This window comes from Chelmon rostratus, chromosome 2 (genome assembly GCF_017976325.1).
Source record: "Chelmon rostratus isolate fCheRos1 chromosome 2, fCheRos1.pri, whole genome shotgun sequence".
Taxonomy (NCBI): Eukaryota; Metazoa; Chordata; class Actinopteri; order Chaetodontiformes; family Chaetodontidae; genus Chelmon; species Chelmon rostratus.
Genome location: NC_055659.1, coordinates 14,958,283 through 14,977,576, shown reverse-complemented (window position 1 = coordinate 14,977,576; position 19,294 = coordinate 14,958,283). Strand labels below are relative to the sequence as shown.

General features: G+C 40.0%; 1 protein-coding gene across 1 annotated transcript in view; it reads right to left on the bottom strand.

Moving 5' to 3' along the window:
* ca16b (carbonic anhydrase XVI b) overlaps window positions 1-19,294 on the bottom strand; it is a 100,499-nt gene that overhangs the window by 37,137 nt on the left and 44,068 nt on the right. The window contains exons 3-4 of the mRNA XM_041948052.1: window positions 11,245-11,424; window positions 3,787-3,935 (exon numbers count right to left, since the gene is read on the bottom strand). Of these exons, the coding sequence (XP_041803986.1) occupies window positions 3,787-3,935; window positions 11,245-11,424 (329 nt within the window). The remainder of the gene's footprint in view (window positions 1-3,786; window positions 3,936-11,244; window positions 11,425-19,294) is intronic.

Genomic DNA, 19,294 nt, shown 5'->3' with positions numbered 1-19,294 from the left:
GGTGACACCCTAATATATTATTAGAAAAGATCTCCCTACGGTACCCTGAGGCAGAAAAAAAATCCACTGTTTCATTTTTCATTGTGCTGTTTGAGCGAACAGGTGGTCCATCTATCGATTTCCCCACTTCACTCCCACGAAAAAGGCCGTGGTTAGATTAATGTCAAGCTCGGGAGCCACAGGCCGAGCAGCCCATAGGTTCTCTCTTTTTCTTTTTTTAACATGACCATGTTACAAAGGCAGAGGAGCTCCATAATACAGTTCATTGAATTTGTCTTTCCACCCCCTGTACCTATGTGTGAACTATATTTGTCTGTGTTTTCAAGCTTCTGGGCAGGTGGGATAAACACTTAGGAGGGTTTTTTTTTCCCACTGTAAGAGTAAATGCTTTATGCAGTGTGTTACCAGAGACTCAGGGCGGAATGTGACTCATTTGGAGTGGAGAGATAATTAGACAGCAGATTGGAAAACAGTCTCTGTTTAGCAGAGACAAATAAGCCCCGGAGCTCAACCTCCAAGGTCGTGCTGCTTCAACTCTCGAAGAACAAAACATATATGCAGCAAAACAAAAGCCAACCTCCTCTATAAAAGATGACTGGGTTTATCAAACACAAACATTCATAAAAGGTAGAAATGTGCTGCACACATGGCGTCAGATGTAATATAATCTCAGATACATCAAATTCCGTCAAGGCATAAATATGAAATATGAAAATACCACATCTCTCAGGATGAAGCAGTTAAATGGCCAAAGGCTAGATCCTGCATATTTCCATTCAACTATTCATCATGTGATTTCACTCTTTCATCGTCTGGCTCTCGGTCGTGAAATAATACATCGTGTTTTGATACATGAAGGCTGATTTATCGATAAAGAGATTAAAAGGAGGAATAAAAATAAGGACAGACCTCCCACTCCCCACCATGTTGTGTCTGTATATGTGCACCATGTACAGGAGAATGTGACACTTTAACAGGAAACATCTTTTGCAGATGGATGGAATATTCCTTCTTGTGCTTCCTGTAACCACGGCCAGCCCGCGGGAAGCTTGTCATGTGTGGCTGTCTTTGTTGCCCTTTTTTTTCTAATTTGGTAATTTCTTTGAACCTCTTTCCGCGACATCACTTATGAAGACTCAATCCCATCATACTGTATCTCAAGTCCATTCTAAGGGGGTTGCATGTTCTTGACATGCATGTTAACAGAACAAATGGCACAAGAGGAGGTCACCTCTTCTTTGAATAATGAAATACATACCCTTCATGACACCACCAGTCATGTTTTTTTTTTCCTTTTAATCTCCCCAAAAGTGTTCTTTAAAATGGATTTTAAACTGCAGGTTATTTAACTCCGTTCATTCATAAATATGGATAGGGCTGTCATATTTTTTTATACTGTACAGGACACGATAACTGTGAATGCTTCGTTTCATTTATTCCAGCAGGTTTGGCCAATGTTTGCATTCATTCTGTATCATTCATCCATTACTTTTAGCCATTATCTATTTCAATTTGCCACTAGTTTTTATGCACTGTCAGTTGCAGCACATGGTGTTCAGACTGGATGTATTTCTTGTATAGCTGTAACAATAAACTTAAGACAAATCAGCATCAAAGCAATTTGTAATTCCTGATTAATCGACATCACAATCTTCGCATGTAGCCCCTAGTAGGTATGTATCATTATGTTCCTCATGCTTAGAAAAACATCATCCATTTAAATTTCAAGCACATTAGCTTTGGAATCTTTGACATCTTTAATTATTTGACAGACAGGTCAATGCAAAAACCTCGGTCTGCACATGCAAAGACATGCTAAGCTACAAATCTATATTTCACATCTATAACTGATGTAACCGGAGGGCGTAATTTCCTTGGTCTTGCTCAGCTTCTTTTCTAACAGCTGCTCAAATTGGTCATTAAAGTGAATTCCATCGTCTTATTTAGAAGCACACCATCAAAGCAGCCATATGTACAACAGCTTTATAATGGCTGTATATAATCCGGTGCCCTTTAACACTACGCTGAACAGAAAATGATGTGGCGAAAATAAATCTAATTACTCAGCCATACAGCATCAAAAGCCGTGCCTGCAGAGAGGGCTCCAAAGAACAGGGCCACGAAACAAACACAGGAGGACTCGAGCTGCATGTTTGGAGATAGGACAGAGAGGCACACTAACAGCTATTTCCTGTTTTTACACACAGTTATTTACACTAATTATTAGCCATTTGACAATAGTGGGAGTGAAAAACATTTTTATACAACCCCACAAAATGTAAGAGTATGACACAATTGAAAATTCATTTTAGATAATGAATACGAATGGCATTGTAAATGATGAAAATTTGAAAGGCACTAATAACTCATTCTCCCCACCACATAAAAGAGTGGGATTTCTGCTTTAATCCAGGAGCAGGAATAAATAATACCAAAAGGTTCTGGACTTAATACCCTTTATATCTGTGCTACAAGAGTTAGAGATTTTTTTTCTGCTTTCCTTTATTACTTGCAGTCTGTCCTCCCTTTGTTACCTTTGTCTGCTCTTTGTCTTTTGGCATTAATGCTAAGAAATCTGTTATGACCTTGTGCAAAAATCATTTTAAGAGCAAGAAAAGTATGAACTTCTACTTCAATTCTCATTTCATTTAAACTGTATAACTAAAGTTTATTTTCCTCCAAAGCCTTTTCACTCTGCTTTCATTGATGTTACATCCTTGACACTGAAGAAAAGGTTCTGAATAAATTGTATTTTAGGTTGTACTTGACCATTGAAGGTGAAAAGTATTTTGTTGTGTGTAATGTTTTCAGTGATATTTCCTTTATGGAACTGAGAGGAATTTTAAGCATTTTACTGTTCTTATAAAAGTCAGAATTGAGACAGCAAAGGCTGAGATGTCCTTACTATTATTTCATACAGCATCATGACATGATCCATAAAATGCTGGATTGTACACTTGGCATAAAGCAACTTGAAAGCATCTCTTTGTTAGACCCTCCGTGCCTGGTAAATGTCTGCATCTTTCAAACTCCACTCCCCCCAGTTTGTAATGCAGAATTTGTTAGAAATCTGTGGTCTCCAAACACAAACTGAGATAATTCTCTCAGTTATTTCTGCTTAGACGCCATTTTTAGTACACTGGCTTTTATGTACAAAAGCTGTGGAGTTACCCTTTGTAGCGAAGATTTTGGATCAATTTTAAAATTCTCTCATCCAAGAACAAGCAATGCAACGGTTGAAAATAGTGACAGCTATATCTTTTGGACACATTTTTTTATGAGAGGAGTTTATTCTTATCGAGGAAGCTGCTATTTTTGTTGAATTTTGACTTTTAAGTGGGTCCATTTCAGCATCCTTTGAAAGCCAGAGCTTCCCTAAAAATAGCTTTTGACCACAGTGAAATTAGTTTTCTCCAAAGGTCTGAACAATCCTCAGCCCTTCTTGGAGATGAGATAAACTGGATTTGGGAGGCATCAATTTGCTGCCTCAACACTGCACCAGCTCGGTGCTACTATTGAGCTTGTGATCCCTGCAGAATGTTTCAATAACTATTGAATCCATGCCACAAAGAATTAAGTCTGATCTACAAGCAAAAGCTTGTGTTGTCTTTTTCTTTTGCTGTTCACGGCATTCACAAACAGTTTAGGAAGAGGTTTTTGGTCTCTATAAAAACCTCATATATCTAAACACAACCGCAACTTGCCAGGTTCCAACATTCAGCGCTGACCCTCAAGGCCCCTGGTTGCTCATTTATCAAAGTGTACTGACGGGACAGGATGCTTTACCTCTACAGGGAACCTTCTGCCATTTATGCTGTGTTCTGAGCCTGCTGATCCATTACTCTGGCCCCAGTGAAACTCCATCTTCTCAGCCTTAAAACGCCCAGGCAATCCAGCGCCTCTTACAAAGTAGTCATCCTTCAGGAGAACAGCAACTGGAAAAAAAAAAAAAGATGGAATCAGACAAAGAATGAAAATTAAGTATAGCCATACAAAGGCAGCTAAAAGGAGATTACCAGTCAAAGAACTGATTCTACAAAAGCTCATCTATTATCTCAAGATCACAATTAATTCTCATTATCTAAATTCTCATCTGTTCTTTTTGGAATGACAACTCAAATAATCTCATGATTTCAAAGTAACACATTAAAATTCCGTGGTGTTTATTATTCAAGCGTCTGATTCCAAGATGATGCACCTAGTTATCTCAAAATATCAAACACAATCTGACTGTTTTCCATTATAAAATGACACATGACACATCATGAAGTGATTAATTTATTCATCAGTCATTGTCTCTTCCTGTGACACTCTCAGTAGGAACTAAAGCCTTGGACAGACACGTGAGGAACAACAATGGGCAATCAAAGCCTGAGCTCTGATTTGTTTCCAATTTTAATTCATATGTGAACAGTGCAAACTTTTCCTTTTCTACGTCAACTTCTGTTGAGGAAACTGGATGTTAAATAAACTGCACTGAACCAAACCAGGTTTTTATTCACCACACAGATATTTTCATTACAACTGATTAACATGCTTTTATCCTTTCGTTAGAGGCTGTTTACAGGGCAAAGAAGCTGTAAATCCCCCATAAAATAGACTCATAGGAATATGAGAGCAGCAAGAAGAACATTTTGCTACCTGGCAACCCACAGCCCAACAGTTTTTTTTCTTTAAGACCCTCTAGGTGGGGAATCGTTTCATTGATAGATACAAAGTCAGAGCTGGGCACATTCACAGTGATGCCGCTAATGCACTCGCCAAACAGATCACACACCAGCCTCTTCCAGTGGCCTTGACCTTCCACTCTTCCATCCTTCTGAAGGAGCCACTTGCTACTGAACCTGTCACTCCGTTCTCATGCTTTGTCATCTTCTTCCACCAGCTTGCTTATTGGAAGGCTGCAATGTCAATGCTGCTGCCGTAGAAAAGCAAGCGGTTTTAAAACTTTCTCTCGTCCATGATAGTTACCAGTTTTTGCATTGCTTATGGTTTCTTTGGTGACATATTGAATGTTTATGAATGATCCATGAATGCACACAAGAATATGAGTTTATGTGCAAATGCACTTACAATATTTTATGACATGAATGATTTTGTTACAATCAACTACTGAGTAGTATTTGTATCCCATTTCCAGGCCCTTGAGTTTCCAAAATAGGCTGTGTCGTAAATGTAACATTATTTTATGCAATTTCACAGAGTTTAAAAATGTTCAATATGTTGAATTTATACTCCAATCAAATAGCGGGAAGCATATCACCAGATTATCCGCTAACCGCTGCTAACTGTAGCTGATTTTCGTAGTTCGGAGCACCGGGGGAGTGCTGGTGTTGTTTACACCAAATGCTGGCAGGCAGCGCTGCCAGAATGGGCCCTAGAGCCGGAGGCTGGTGAGCAGGCAACGGAAGCGGGCTGAGCAGCCTACCCAGAGAATACAGCCAGACTGGGACACAGCCTCTGAGACCGACGGAGGCTGATTTGACGACAGGTAGTACTGTACGGAGGTGATTTACAGTGGTTCAGGCTCAGGACTCTGACTCCTGGGACGACAAAGATACGTCGAGTTTAGGAGCGGCATGAAGTGGGAGAGGAGTGAGATGGAGATTGGGCACCAGTCAGCAGAAGGGATTCATATTTTTCCTGAAAGTAAGACATTTTCAATCCTGGGACGCTAACCCATGAATCCTGGGAACTCATTTTTATGGTTTAACTACAGTCAGAACACATTGGTCATATTTCCAACTACACTAAAGGTAACAAGGAGAAATATACCTAAACCTATGGGTTTCCAAGCTGAGTGCTTTAGTGTATTATTTGGTGGTATTGATAATTATAGGGCAAAAAGAATTCTATTTATGTTAATCAACATTAGAATGAGCATAATATATACTTTGCATGCTTCTTGAACTTGGCTATAGCTGCGAGGAATATGAAAGTTAATTTCTTGTGATCTGTCTGCTGAGAACAGCCCCTTAGAAGTGACATCTGACAATTCTTCATTGTATAATGAAACCGAATTCGCCAAAAGCAAGTAATTTGCCGTTTTCAAAGTCATTCTACTAAGCTGAGACGGATTCCATATTCTTTCAGCGTTGGTGCAAGCCTTCTGTAACAGCCAAGCAACGTTACATAGAGCAATAATGTCAATGATCACTCAAAGTCAAAAAGAAAAGCTCTCAAACAGCTCACACTGACTTAGTGTGAGATTTCCAATGGATTGTTCGCGAGATTGTGGTCGTTTTTCCTTCAGCGGTGCTCTGAGATAAGAGTATTTCACCATACTGTTGAATGTGTCTATTTACTACATTAAGCTTTCGGTGTGTTCCACTGGCACATGCACACAGCTGTTTCATATGTTTTCAGAGAGTAAACTGTAGGCATACATATCTTCAAACATGTTCCTTCTTTCCGTTATTTCTTGGGAAACTTGTTCGGATGGGTATTCCTGGGAATCCTGTTTCCAGTATTAAATCCTGCACTGTTGGTCCATCACCTCTTGAGGTACAAAGTTGTATTAGGAGACAGGATAGGCCTTGACCAGCTGGTTAGTACGCTAACGTCTCTAGATATTGCTGCAACATCATACGCAGACATCTTTCATACACCGTCAAAACCGTTATTTCTTCATATGCTGTTGATTATTTTAGCAAATTTCTGAATGTTTCAAAGTTAAAATCTTAATCTATACCTTTAATGTTAGATTTGTTTTCTGACAAGCACTTGCTTACACAGCCTGAGGTTTCTCTCACTGTAAATTTGCTGTGGAAATGATCTGATTTATATTTCTGTTAGCATTTCCTCTGAATATTGATAGTCACATATTTGCTCTCAAATCTAAACTGCAGCTGTGAGACCTAAAAATGTTGTGAATTGAGAATCGCAAAATGATTTCTCTTGCTCTGTGGAATGGTCATTTTCCTTGTGAGCTTGGTATTTCTATTAAGTTATTCAGTTGGATGTAGTTAGATTCCCAGGGGTATTAAATCCATATCTTTTTATCCAATATTCTCTTGCAGAGGAAGCCTGAGATTCAGGAAGTGAAGCAGTACAAAAACATGTGAGAGTGTGAGAAATATTTCTGCAAAATTTAACAACACAGGCAAAGATTAACCTCAATGCCCTCAAAAATGACAAAACTTCGCTAACATAATTCATGAAATCAAAAAACGCTATCACAGCGGGGATGACACCAGAGCTTTGCATGTTTTTGCCATTTGAAAAAAGGGTCCAGTATCTCTAAAATGTCTAATTTCAGTGGAGAAAAAATCTCATCGCTGCTAGCTTGATCACACTTTTGAAATCCTGTGCTGAGAGGGTTCTTTAAGGGTCATAAAATGTTCCACAATTTATAGTCGACCACGTAATCCTCCTCCTGAAGTCAAAACACAGACACAGAGGTCTTTACATGACAGCAGCAATTTGGTTTCACCTTAAAGGCTCAGCCTGTCTGCTTTTATGGAAACCAACATTTGGAAATTTATTCAGAGGTGTCATGTAAGGGTGAGCTCTGCAGTTTTCTATGGCATCTGAAACACCATCATGACAAGGCAGATTAACATCCATCCTCTGTCCTGGCTGAGGCTACATGTTAATATATAACCCTTTACCACGTCTACATTTGACATCATTAGCCAGATTAGAGCCAATGCTCTGTCGGCTGATCCCTCCCGTTACAGGGGGATTTAGTTACTCTCTCTGGATAGGGACAGCCCACTTTTAATCAGCAAACCAAGAGGATGAGCATGTGGACAAGCAAACACAGACTGTCAGTAAACACAGATGACATGTTGAACAAGCAGTGCAGAGAGCAGATGAAATCAAGGTTATGCATCACCGAGCGACGATTACTAGCAGGTACGACGACGAGTGTGGGATCCAAAGAGTATCAGGGAAGAGACAAGGAGATCTGAAGAGAGGAGAACCTTGTGTGATGAGGGATGAGCTGAGCGCCTGTCGCGAGGCAAGAAAGAATCTGCCAGCAGTATTAACGTGCCAGTGCTGCTTAAGCTGATGGCCCACAGTATGAAGGATAGGGATGGAGGAAATTTCCAAGACTGAAAGCATCAGGTCAAAGTGAAAATCAATATGAATAAGAAAGAACTACCCTATCACATGATCACATTGTGCAGCTCATTTGCAAACACATATTTACAGGAATGGTAATAAAATCTGTTAGTGGTTGAAGTGGTGTAATCCTGTCTACAACGCAAGGAAAGTCAAGGAAAGGGGATGCTGGTTGGCCCTGGGAGTTTCATTAGAAATGCGGCTCCGGGTGTGTTTGAACCCTCCAACAGTAGAGCAGGAATTAGAAGCTAAGCCAAAAAGACCTTGAATCACAGCCAGTGAAAGAAGGGGAGTGTGTGTGAAAGTAAATCCTTGATCAATGCAAATGTCTCTGGGGTCTTCCGATTCCTCATGAATTTGGTCGAGAGTTGTTTGAAATTTTACTGAGAAATGTTTTGTTGAAGAACACTGCTTGAATGGCGGCCAATGAGCCCGATCTCAAAGTGGATCAAGGCACAAGGGAATGTTCTGAAATCAATCTCGATGAACTTTTAAGATCTATTCACTCGGTTCTTAATTACAACACTGACTTTTAAATAGTATGAAGGCTGTTAAAGTCCCTCTGTGCAGGATTTGAACAGTTCAACTTCAGCACCCCCTAGTGGCAGTATCAAAAAATACACCGTGGGAGACAGCAATGCACAGTTTTTTAATACTGCCAACAATTACTGAGGAAAATGCTTAAAATTGGTATCCACTGTGTCAAAATCTTGTCTTCAATAGTAATGTCAATTATATTACTTATTAAAGCAGCAATGATTCATATTTCTGCAACAACGTATCAGATGTATCAATGTGAGAGGGGCCACTTGTCGTGATGAGCCGATGAGAATTATCACCTGAATCCGCAGCTCCCCACGGATTTACTGAGATTTATATCGAGTTTCAGCTCATTACTTAGCTGTCCGGCTGTTCATGTTCCCTCTCACTGCTCTCATAGCGTTGTTTTAAGCTGCGGCTTTCAGCAAAAAAGTTCTGAAAGCCCACCGGACAATACCATCTTAGCACCAAAGGACATGCATAAACGGCTGGCGACCATTTGATGACGGGGTGGAGCATTTAGCACAAGGATGCAACAAGTCATGTGAGGGAAAAAAAAAAAAAAAAAAAAGACTCAGAAGGCCAACAATTCATTTGGAGAACAACACATCGTATTCAAAACTTCAAAAACTATTTTCCAAGAATTTGAGGGACGACTTTCTGTTAGGATCAATAACTGACGTAATCTTAAAAAATGTAGTCGATGAACACAATCATCAACATTTCACACAAGTGATGAAACTGGGCAAATGCAGCCTTGAAAATTTTGGTGGAGGAAAGTTTACCCACTGCTTTTGACTTTATTCAAAACTTTGGTTTCTCGGCTTTGGTAGCAACGAGCGTCTGCTGACCAGTGAATGTACCACAGAGCTGACAAGCTGTAATACGATCTATGGATGCATAGATTGTATTACAGCTTGCATGCATACATTTGTGCAGGTGTGTCCCCAACGTTTTTAGTCTAGTAAATAAACAAAATATCCAAAAAGGAAATACAGTTACACCTATTTCTGTTATTTAACAGAAAAATACAAGCGTACACCTTCTGAATGAAGGTTTCTCTCTTTCGCCACACTGAGATGAGCTTTATTGCCTGATAAGTTCATTATAAAACACACTTCATCCAGACTCGACGGAAACAAAATGAAACTCACCGAAACCGTCTTTCTTTGTCTTTCCACTGTTCCAACAATCACCAACTCCATTTGTTTGAAATAAACCCTTAATTCACAGAGTTAAATGTAAAAATATTCTGGTGGCTCTATGCGCTTTTTCCCCAGCTGCCTCTCTATGCGATTGCTGGCCTCTTTGTGCTACTGGGCTCGCGGAGGCACACTTTTAATTGCCCCACTGAAAAAATAAAAAAATAAAAAAACACAACCAGAGACGGACTCAGCCAACCACTGATGGCCGATTTATTTGTCCAGTCAACCTTAATGAGCAGTTCAATCTGTCATGTCATGGTGATTCCAAAACGGAGCAGTAATGGGAAACTATACCCCCTATACTAAGTTGACCTCTTCTAAATAGTGTTTGTATAATAATATTTTGCAGTAATATTGTTCCATTTTCTTGATTTTCACAGTGCTTAGCCATTCCCTCTGTACTGCTTGTGCCCAAAATTACAGCCAGCCGTGTTATTTCCATCTTTGTAAATAAGCATCCCGCAGCATCGCTCGGCTGTCCCAGTGGCCTTGGTTGTCATGGAGGCTAACAACTCTCATTATGATCAAACGCAAAAGATGAAACTACTCTCTGAGAGAAACAGTGCCAAAAGCAGAGATCAATTAAGGTCAGGGTTTTCACACCAATGGTCCACGGATTAGCTGATTGGAAAAAAAAAAAAAAGTGGCAATGTTTTGAAGTAGCAGTTAATCAAGTAAGCTTTAAAATGTTGCTGTAAAAAGGCATGTAGGCTGATACAAAGAGGATGGTGAGAGACAGAGGAGAAGTGGGGGGCAGTACAATGAAGGCAATAATAGAGGAATTACTAACACAAGGGATAGACTAACATGAATCACAACAGACTGATACTGTTCTGTGTGATTGTAATCTGCTTCACTCAATCATTAGAGCTTGGGTTTGAAATTTGCCATTAGACATGCTTAAAATCTGACAAGTGGGCAAGTTTAAAATTTCTATGTGGGAAGTACTATATATACACTAGGAGTGGGTTATCATGGTCAACATCTTTTTATCAATGAATATTTTTAGATAACATTGTCAGTACCTATTGTGGAACGATGACCTTACTGGAAATTCAATTTGAATCTCTTTATCGATTAAATTACCGCATGGGAGGTGAATCCAATACCTGGAAAATACTTGTACTTCATTACAGTGACGCAAAAATCCTGTAAGTCCAATATTGCCATAAGGTTTTCCTGCTAAACAATTTGCAACACTGTCTGCATTGTTGTAAGAGAAAAACAGAAATAAAATGTCTAAAAAGGATAGCCACCTTAAGTTAAATAATATGTCCAAATCTCTGCCCAACTCTACACTCATCATGGCATTATTAGAAGAAATCATTACAGTACAGAGAAATTTGAATATTGTACTTTGGTATCACCATGTTAGTGTGTTTAATGTGATTTAGGGACTAAACTTGTCCACAACAGATTTGGTGCTGCCGACCTGTCTTTCCTGTGTTTTTCATTGTGGTCTGGTTGGAGGACTCGGTGTTGAACTTCTCGAGCAGCAGCTCCTGGAACTCCTCCGAAACCAAAGCTTGGTCATCTGCAATGTCCACAGGTGATTGGTTCTTCGCAGCACATTCTGGGTATGAGGCTGCCCAGCCTCGAGGTCCATGGCTTCCTGCAGAAATAGAGGAAACAAGTGTTTCTGAAAAATGTAGACTAGTCCCCAGAAATCTCCTTTGGCTACAAAACACAGAAAATTCAAAACACTGTGACAATATTTGCCAGGTTTCCATGTGCCCTTAACAGAAACTGAGAGAAAGAGGACAATGATTCTTTCATATTCATTCAGCTGCAGTGCCCTCTAAGCCCCTCCAACAGCTGGGAAACATGTAAAGACAATGAAAATTCATCATCTGGCTACAGGCAATTCCAGCGTTAATTGTCCATATATGATATAAATATCCAAATGAGGCATATTCCTGCAGTGCTACACTTAGTGAAACTGAGCCTAGAATGGGTACAGTGTTAATGCGGGTGTATGCCTCGGATATGTTTTAAAAACAAAGAAAGATTACACCAAATAGGCTATTCAATAGAAAATACTCCACTTTAACAATTGTGTGTGCAGTGTGCGCTGCAAACGAACTTCCTGTTGAATCCCCATCCACTGTCTGCTCTTTTAATCCTCTATCCCCTACAGTGGCGCTTCTACAAAGGAATAATCCACTACCGACAGGGGTCTCCTTGATCTCTTCTCGGGTACAATGGGCCAATGCAACAACAAAAGCTGAGGGATCAGGGGAACAAGGAAGCATGCATGGATTTCAACTTTTCTGGGTTAACACAATATTCATGATCCCATTCCCTACAGATATAGGGCAACTTTGCTACTGGCTCATGAAAATGATATGAGAACTCCTCTTTACTGAAACACCCTGGATCAAGGGTGGCTTTATGTCTTGCTATGAATAAACACCTCGCAGCAAATGACACCGTGGCTCCAGTCCCTCGAATAGACAGCCCGTTTGAGGATTAATTTGAAATATCCAATGTTTTACCACGTCAACCAGAGAACAACCATAAACATACACCATGGGGGTGTGCAGACACATAAACAGGAATCATTTCCTTCCTCTCCAGTGAATACTATGTCACTAGGTTAGGAAAAGAGTGCACCACACACTGTTAAGCCATTGACAATGGCTCAGGTTTGTCCAGTGTCTTAAATAAAATCAATCGTCTTCTAAACACCACCTGCAAGATTATGGACTGGTGAGCTCTGGATTGTACTTAAATGTTAGAATGGATCTGAGCTGCATTTCTAATTAATGACTGCATTAGCAAGCAGGATTAAATTTGTCAGTCATGGCTTTAGACTTACCGATATGTCTGTACCAGTGCAGCTCCAATATTTCATACCCTGGAACTGAGCCCATTGTGAATACAGTACCATTACTTTAAGACTGGAGAACACTGCTTGCCAATCATGAACACAAAGAATGGCTTTATATAAATGGAGTGATTATTTACCATACTCAAATGAAAAGTGGTCTGTGTATAAAATGTTCTGGTATTCTTTTATGTAGAAAAATATACATTTTTCTATTTCTGTCAGTTCCATTTGATTTGTGCTTGCTGCGACCTAGTCATAACTGCCGTCAACATGAAAACAGTCTGAGGCTCAATTAAAACCAATTAGCTCGATTAAACAACACTTTGATTAAAAAAGTTAAAGCTCTGTGAAGCAATATTTTATACACTGAAGCAAATGACATCCATTAATATTGCCACCAAGGCCGATCTCACTGAGAATCAACAACCCAGTGAATAAAAGAGAGCGATGAAGAGAAAAAGTTTACTTAGCTACAGAGGCAATATTAGCCTTAAGAGCTGAAAACCAGGACAAAACCTGTTCCTCCGTTAATCATGTCGGTTTAACTCACTTTGACATTTAACTTAAAGGTCCAGTGTGGAAGAGAATGAGCTCTTTATATTTGAAGAGGGAGCGGGTGACCTTCCACAGAGTCTACCATGTTTCTACAGTAGCCCAGAATGGACAAACTAAACACTGGCTCTAAAGAGGGCCTTCGCATTTTCCATGAGTTTGGCGGCCCCTGTAGGGGAGGGAGAGATGAGGAGTATTCAGCTGGTGGCAATCAGCAACGCCACCACTAAATGCCACTGGTTCCTTGATGTCACCACAAAATTTAAAGTATTTTGTTTTTGTTACTCTGATGTCAGACTAATTAACTGGCCAATGGATATGTACATAGATAAACTGATATATGATGACACAGATATTATTTTATTGAAACTATATGGCTGGCCAATAAGTACATAAGACAAAAATGCTAAAGCTGTCTGTCACTGTCACTATTACATTGTTTGCCCACTAGAGAGCACTGAAAGGGACACCTTTAAACTGTAAAATTAGAATATATTTCCAGTATCAGTGGGCCTATAATATGTATTAACGAACCTGATGGTGGCTGTGAGACAAGCTTTATTAATTCACTTGTCCACCCACACAGTTTTATTCATTTGCAGACTATGTCTCTCAGTGTTTCTAGGACAAACACTGGAGCTCAGGTTCAAACTGTGTAGGGTTAGCTGTATATTTATACAGTTTGGGGAAATATTGTTGATAAAGCAGTGCACACTTGAGGCAGTTGTACAATTGGTTAGGACTTACTCCCATCCCATTTGCGTTTGAAGAAAATATATATTCTCTTTGGCAGAGCTGTCTGAAGTACAATGCCTCCAGTTGCTTTGAACATTCACCATTCCCCTGACCAACAAACTGCGCTACGTGGGCTACCAACAATAAAAAACACTGAGAACTATTCTGGTTCTCCAGTGGGCAATTTTCATCCTGCATTTTCTTGCTTTTCTTCTTTCTCCTCTTGAGTGAATTGTGGCAAAATAACAAAAACCTTTTTCAGATGTTACTGAGATATACACTGTAGGGCCTCGCAAAACGTGACTGACATCAACAACAGAGTCCATAGGTCAGCCGTGTGGAGACAGATTACATTTTGACTCAGAACATGAAAGGAAGCTGGAAAAGAAACAAGCCAAGATTTATTGTTGGTTGGCATATGCAAACATAGAGCTAAGATATAAATAAATATCATCAGACAATAGGGGTGGCGGAAGGAAAGAAAATCGATGACTAAAATGCATCATGAAAGATTATGTCTTGATGCAGAAAAGTCAATAACTGGAAATTTAAAACCCAAATCTCCACATTATGATCACCTGTGACAATGCTGTGTGTTTATGTTAATTGTGGATGATTACAAATACAGCATATTTTAAGAACAGCAAGTACTCACACTGTGCTAAAAAATAAACCATGTACAGAAATAATTAAGATTAAGAGTGCATTAAGACACATCAGTAACCATTTTATGATCACATTGTAGCCCTCTGAATCTGGAGATTCCCACTCCTATCAACTAAAAATCAATAGTAGCAACAAGCAAAGTGTACTGAACCCACTCAAATGTTTCACAGGTCTGTGTTTTTCAAAGTATAACTCGAGAAAAGTGTAATCTTTTGCTAATTTTCCATTAAAACACACATTACATCCCATTTACTACTAGAGAGATAATTCTGCCTTTCAAGAAGAGAAAGGGAGGAGCAGCGCTAAAATCAGATAAGTGATGGTTGCACAGCAGTCGATTAATCTGTCTCATCGCCATCCATCAGAATGACTATAATCCTAGTGGTTAAGCCTTTCCCACTGCAGCCTTGCCACTCTATCAGGCTGAGGTGAACAAATTAAAAATAAGTACATATTTTAAAATGTTGTCGATTGATTTATCTAAAACATTACACGCCACATTTGCAGCTACATCCAGCATATGGCTCAGAGAGAACAGCTCACACACACACCGGGCTGCACGACACATTTATTCTCATGAAAATCTTTATAGGAGCTATCAGGTAATTCACGCAGTATACTGACTGTTTTATACACTTCTGATGGACAAAGATGGGTGAGTTACCCTGACGTTTCAGCTCACCTTCCAAGAATATAACAGTATTTCACAGCATTTATCCGTTAGCAGTGTTGCAGGGGAAACTCGGCTCCTCCGCCGCAGTTATTTAGCTTGGGTCAAGTCACTGCACACATCTCTGATTTGTTCAGCAATTCAAAAGGACTGAATGAAGTGAAACAAACTGGTAAGTACGATTATCTGGCTGGTACAGTAGCTACCTGTAGTTGTGATTGCAATATTCTTGCTTCAATTTCGAGACCAGCGGAACGTTGGAAAAAATAAAGAGAAACTTTCTCTAATTCCACAAATATGTAACTCTAACAATAAGCAAGGCCACCGATGCCTGGCTGCTCCCTACTGAATGCCCAGTGGTAGCAGACTGCAACCGCCCACAGCAGCTCACAGATGTGATTGTATGTTAGCATAGTGCTAAGAGTGTTAACATAAGCATAATGTCAATTCTAAATAGGAAATCAGACCTGAATGGTAATCATAATCCTGAAATAGAAAAATCAGTTTTGACCCAAAGTTAATCTCGCTTGCATCATCCCTCGCATCATCTTTGACACTTGAAAGCTGTAATACAATAGCTCTGCAACAAATCCCATCTCTATGAAGTTTGTAATGTTCTATATCTGTTGAGGCTGTGAAAGAAAGGTGTGATTACTGTATTTTTATCGCATCATGTTCCTACGGTGGACTGCTATATATAGTTTTGCTGTTATTTGTTTGGTCTGTTTTTTTCTAATCCCTGTAAAAGATACATTTACTTTGAAATCAATTTAACTTCCTTCATGATCGGAATCACAAGCGTATTTGCACACCAGGCCCCGACACCCGTGGACAAATGATAGGACTCTGATGGACAGTAGGGCCCAAAATAAACACTATTAGCCTAGACAGCTGTTTATAGTAGGAAGTGACAATTTCTAATGCAAGAGATGAATTATGCGTGGCTCATTTGTGTATTGTGGTGTCCTTGAAGGATTCACACAATGTGTCATTTGCAGTGTGTATAGACAATAACTGTTTACTGTACATACTAAATCAGCAAATGTGGCAGCAGCACAACAAGCGGGCATCCGTGTGAACTAAACATATCAGTGCAAAACATATGGATTGCATTTTTATCCTATCCAGTAACAATCTGCACCTTTCAAGGTGTTTGCATCAGTGACATCGCATTGACATCACGATTCTGAGAAATTCAATAATGCCTCCATTTAGTAATGTATGACATATGGCAGACGCATGACGAGTGATATTTATAGCGTGTAAGTTGTTTGTTAATCCAGCCTGTTCTGGTTGCACTACTGTGTGATGTGACACCACTTTCTGCTATCTACTTGTTTTAAGTAAAACAGGCACATGTTTCTCTCAATCTGGCACTTTCAGTTCCAGGCGTCATCCCATTAACCTTGGGATAAACAGCCGTGCCTGTGCTACCATGGCAATGCTGACAGAATGGCGATTGCCTTGTCATTTCCGTTTTGTCCCTCGGAGAGAAAGCATCCATGCTGTATGCCTCCTGGCAGACCTCCCAGAATTGGCACACTAGCACTTGCAAAAAAAAAATCAACGCTGATCAGTCCATATGTATGAGTGGCACTGACGAATAAAAAAAAAAAAAAAAAAAACATGGCCAGCAGAAAGAAGGCACAGTGTCAGGAGCACCGAGAAGGGTCACAGCAGTTGTGTACATGCGGCAGTGGTAAGCGAGACCAAGCCTTGTGTATGCTGCAGAATCCCTTCAGTGAATACAGGAGCATCGGATAACATTTGAACAACATTCCTGGTGTCAGTTTCAATATGCTGATAACACTCCAGATGGTGGAGACACAGGCGTCGCAGCACTGGGGAGTATTAAATGTCCAGGTTAGACAACTGATGAGCTCAGGGCTTGTACAATGCGGGGACAGGCCAGAATAGTCAACTATCAGTCAAGTGATGATTGGCTAATGACATATTATTTCTTTTTATCAGCCAGTAACACTTGGGATGGTCTCAACACCATAGACTAAAGGAAATGTCGGAGATCTCTGAGCAATGCAACACCACTGAAAATAGGTCCAATATGGCCACAAACAGAACGATCGATATCATCAGACCACTCATGTTTGTTGCCACGTTTCCAGATATCAGCAGTGACTCTGGTGCCTGCATTGTCATAACCAGTGGTCAGAGGTGTCGAAACAAAGCCTAACAACTTGCACAGTAATGCACCATGTTTTCCTTTAAAATGGTAACCACTAACTCTGCTAAACATTTATCGTTTGACTGAAATGACTTGTGTGTTTCGACAGATTCACACTGACCACCTCTTGTGTGAAGAAACTTGCATATATTCGCAATTACAACAGACGGCAGCTTGACCTTCTGAGGGCGCAAACGACAGTGCGGTAAAAAGTCATGAGCCGTATAATCATGTTGTTGACCAGCTGATTTGAATGGACATCACAAGGAACAGTCCAGCATGTTTCAACTTTACTAAACTGACAAGAGTCTGCAGGCATGTTAGCTAGTATATTTGAGCTAATTAAGATGATGTCAGCATACTAACATGCCCACAGAGCCAATGATAACGATGTTAAGCAGGTATGCTGTTTTTTTAGTCGGCTAACATTTGCTAGTTAGCACTAAAACTTACAGCTGAAGCTGACGGTCATGTTAATCGTTGTGCAAAGCTCGACAAATTATATTTTTGACCTGACGTTGTCACTAGGTGAAAAGTCGACAGATCACCAACGTCATTACAAGCAATCCTGAGGTGCCATGAATGTCTGAACCAAATATCCCGATAATCCATCCCACAGTTGAGATATTTCAGTCTGCCTTTCACACAGAGAGCACATTTCTTTGTCCTGTTTTATCAGATAAGCAAGAAATACATATGCGACTGCAGTTACATATTCCACCTATTCATAGCAGTACAGACTAATCTAAAATGGATTTTGCATTGTATGGAGCCTTTACTGTACATGGGGAGAACATTCCTGGCTTCTATACTCAGAATGAATTGTGAGGCATGATGAGCCACGGTGCTACTCTGTCACAACACACGCATATTTCAGTCCTATCTACTGTAAACTGCAATACCAGAGTACATAAAAAACAAACCAACAGACTTCGTCCCTTCCTCCAGCATCACTTCGTTTCACTGTCTCGGTGTCCTACAGATCTCTTTACATGCTTCCTGGCAGCTCTGTGACCTAATGGCTGGGATGTGATAAAGGAGGGGTGGGTGCTCAGTGCACAGCTGAATCAATGTGAAAAGGAGAGAGCAGACTCTCCTGGACAGTGGCAATTGTGAGCGTTGAACAATAACTAACAATAAACCAACAGCATTAAGTGTAACATGCAATGAGTAATGGTTATGATTTCAGTCACTAACCTCAGTTTCAGAATATCTTGGATTCACTAATACCTAAAGTGGGGCTCAGTCTAACAGGGTAACTGCATGCAACTACAAAGTGAGGAAAATCATCCTGGCAAAATTGGGGCAGCCAATTTTGGTGACTGACTGTTCCCGAGTCTAAATGAGGTCATGCTGCCAAAACTACAAAATGCTACACCAGAGTGAAATGTGCGACTAAATAACAGTTGAACCAAGGACGGGGTCTTTTTGCTGTCATTACTGTACAGCTCAACAAGTGAAATATATTTTATCACTAAAAATTGTCACCGAAAAGTTTAAACATAGACTGAGACAAACAGAGGAAGCTTTCAGGTAAATGAAAGGATGTGTCTGAAAATAAATCATCACTTGCAACAATTAGCCTTATATCTGTAAGTGTGTGTGTCTCTCTCTGTGTGTGTGTGTTTTGTATTCATAGGGAACTGTACTTTCAAAGGAGTTTCTTGTCAGATTCTTTTACTGGCCAGTCTGCACAAGAAGCCTCAATTATCAGCGAACCATGAAGGTAAAAACCATAATGCCCTCAGTGGGCGTCAGTAGGCTTCAAAGACAAGTGAGGGAATATGCAATGAAGAACAGTGAATAATTTTTAACCAGGAATTATAAAACGAGGAAATAATTGCAAA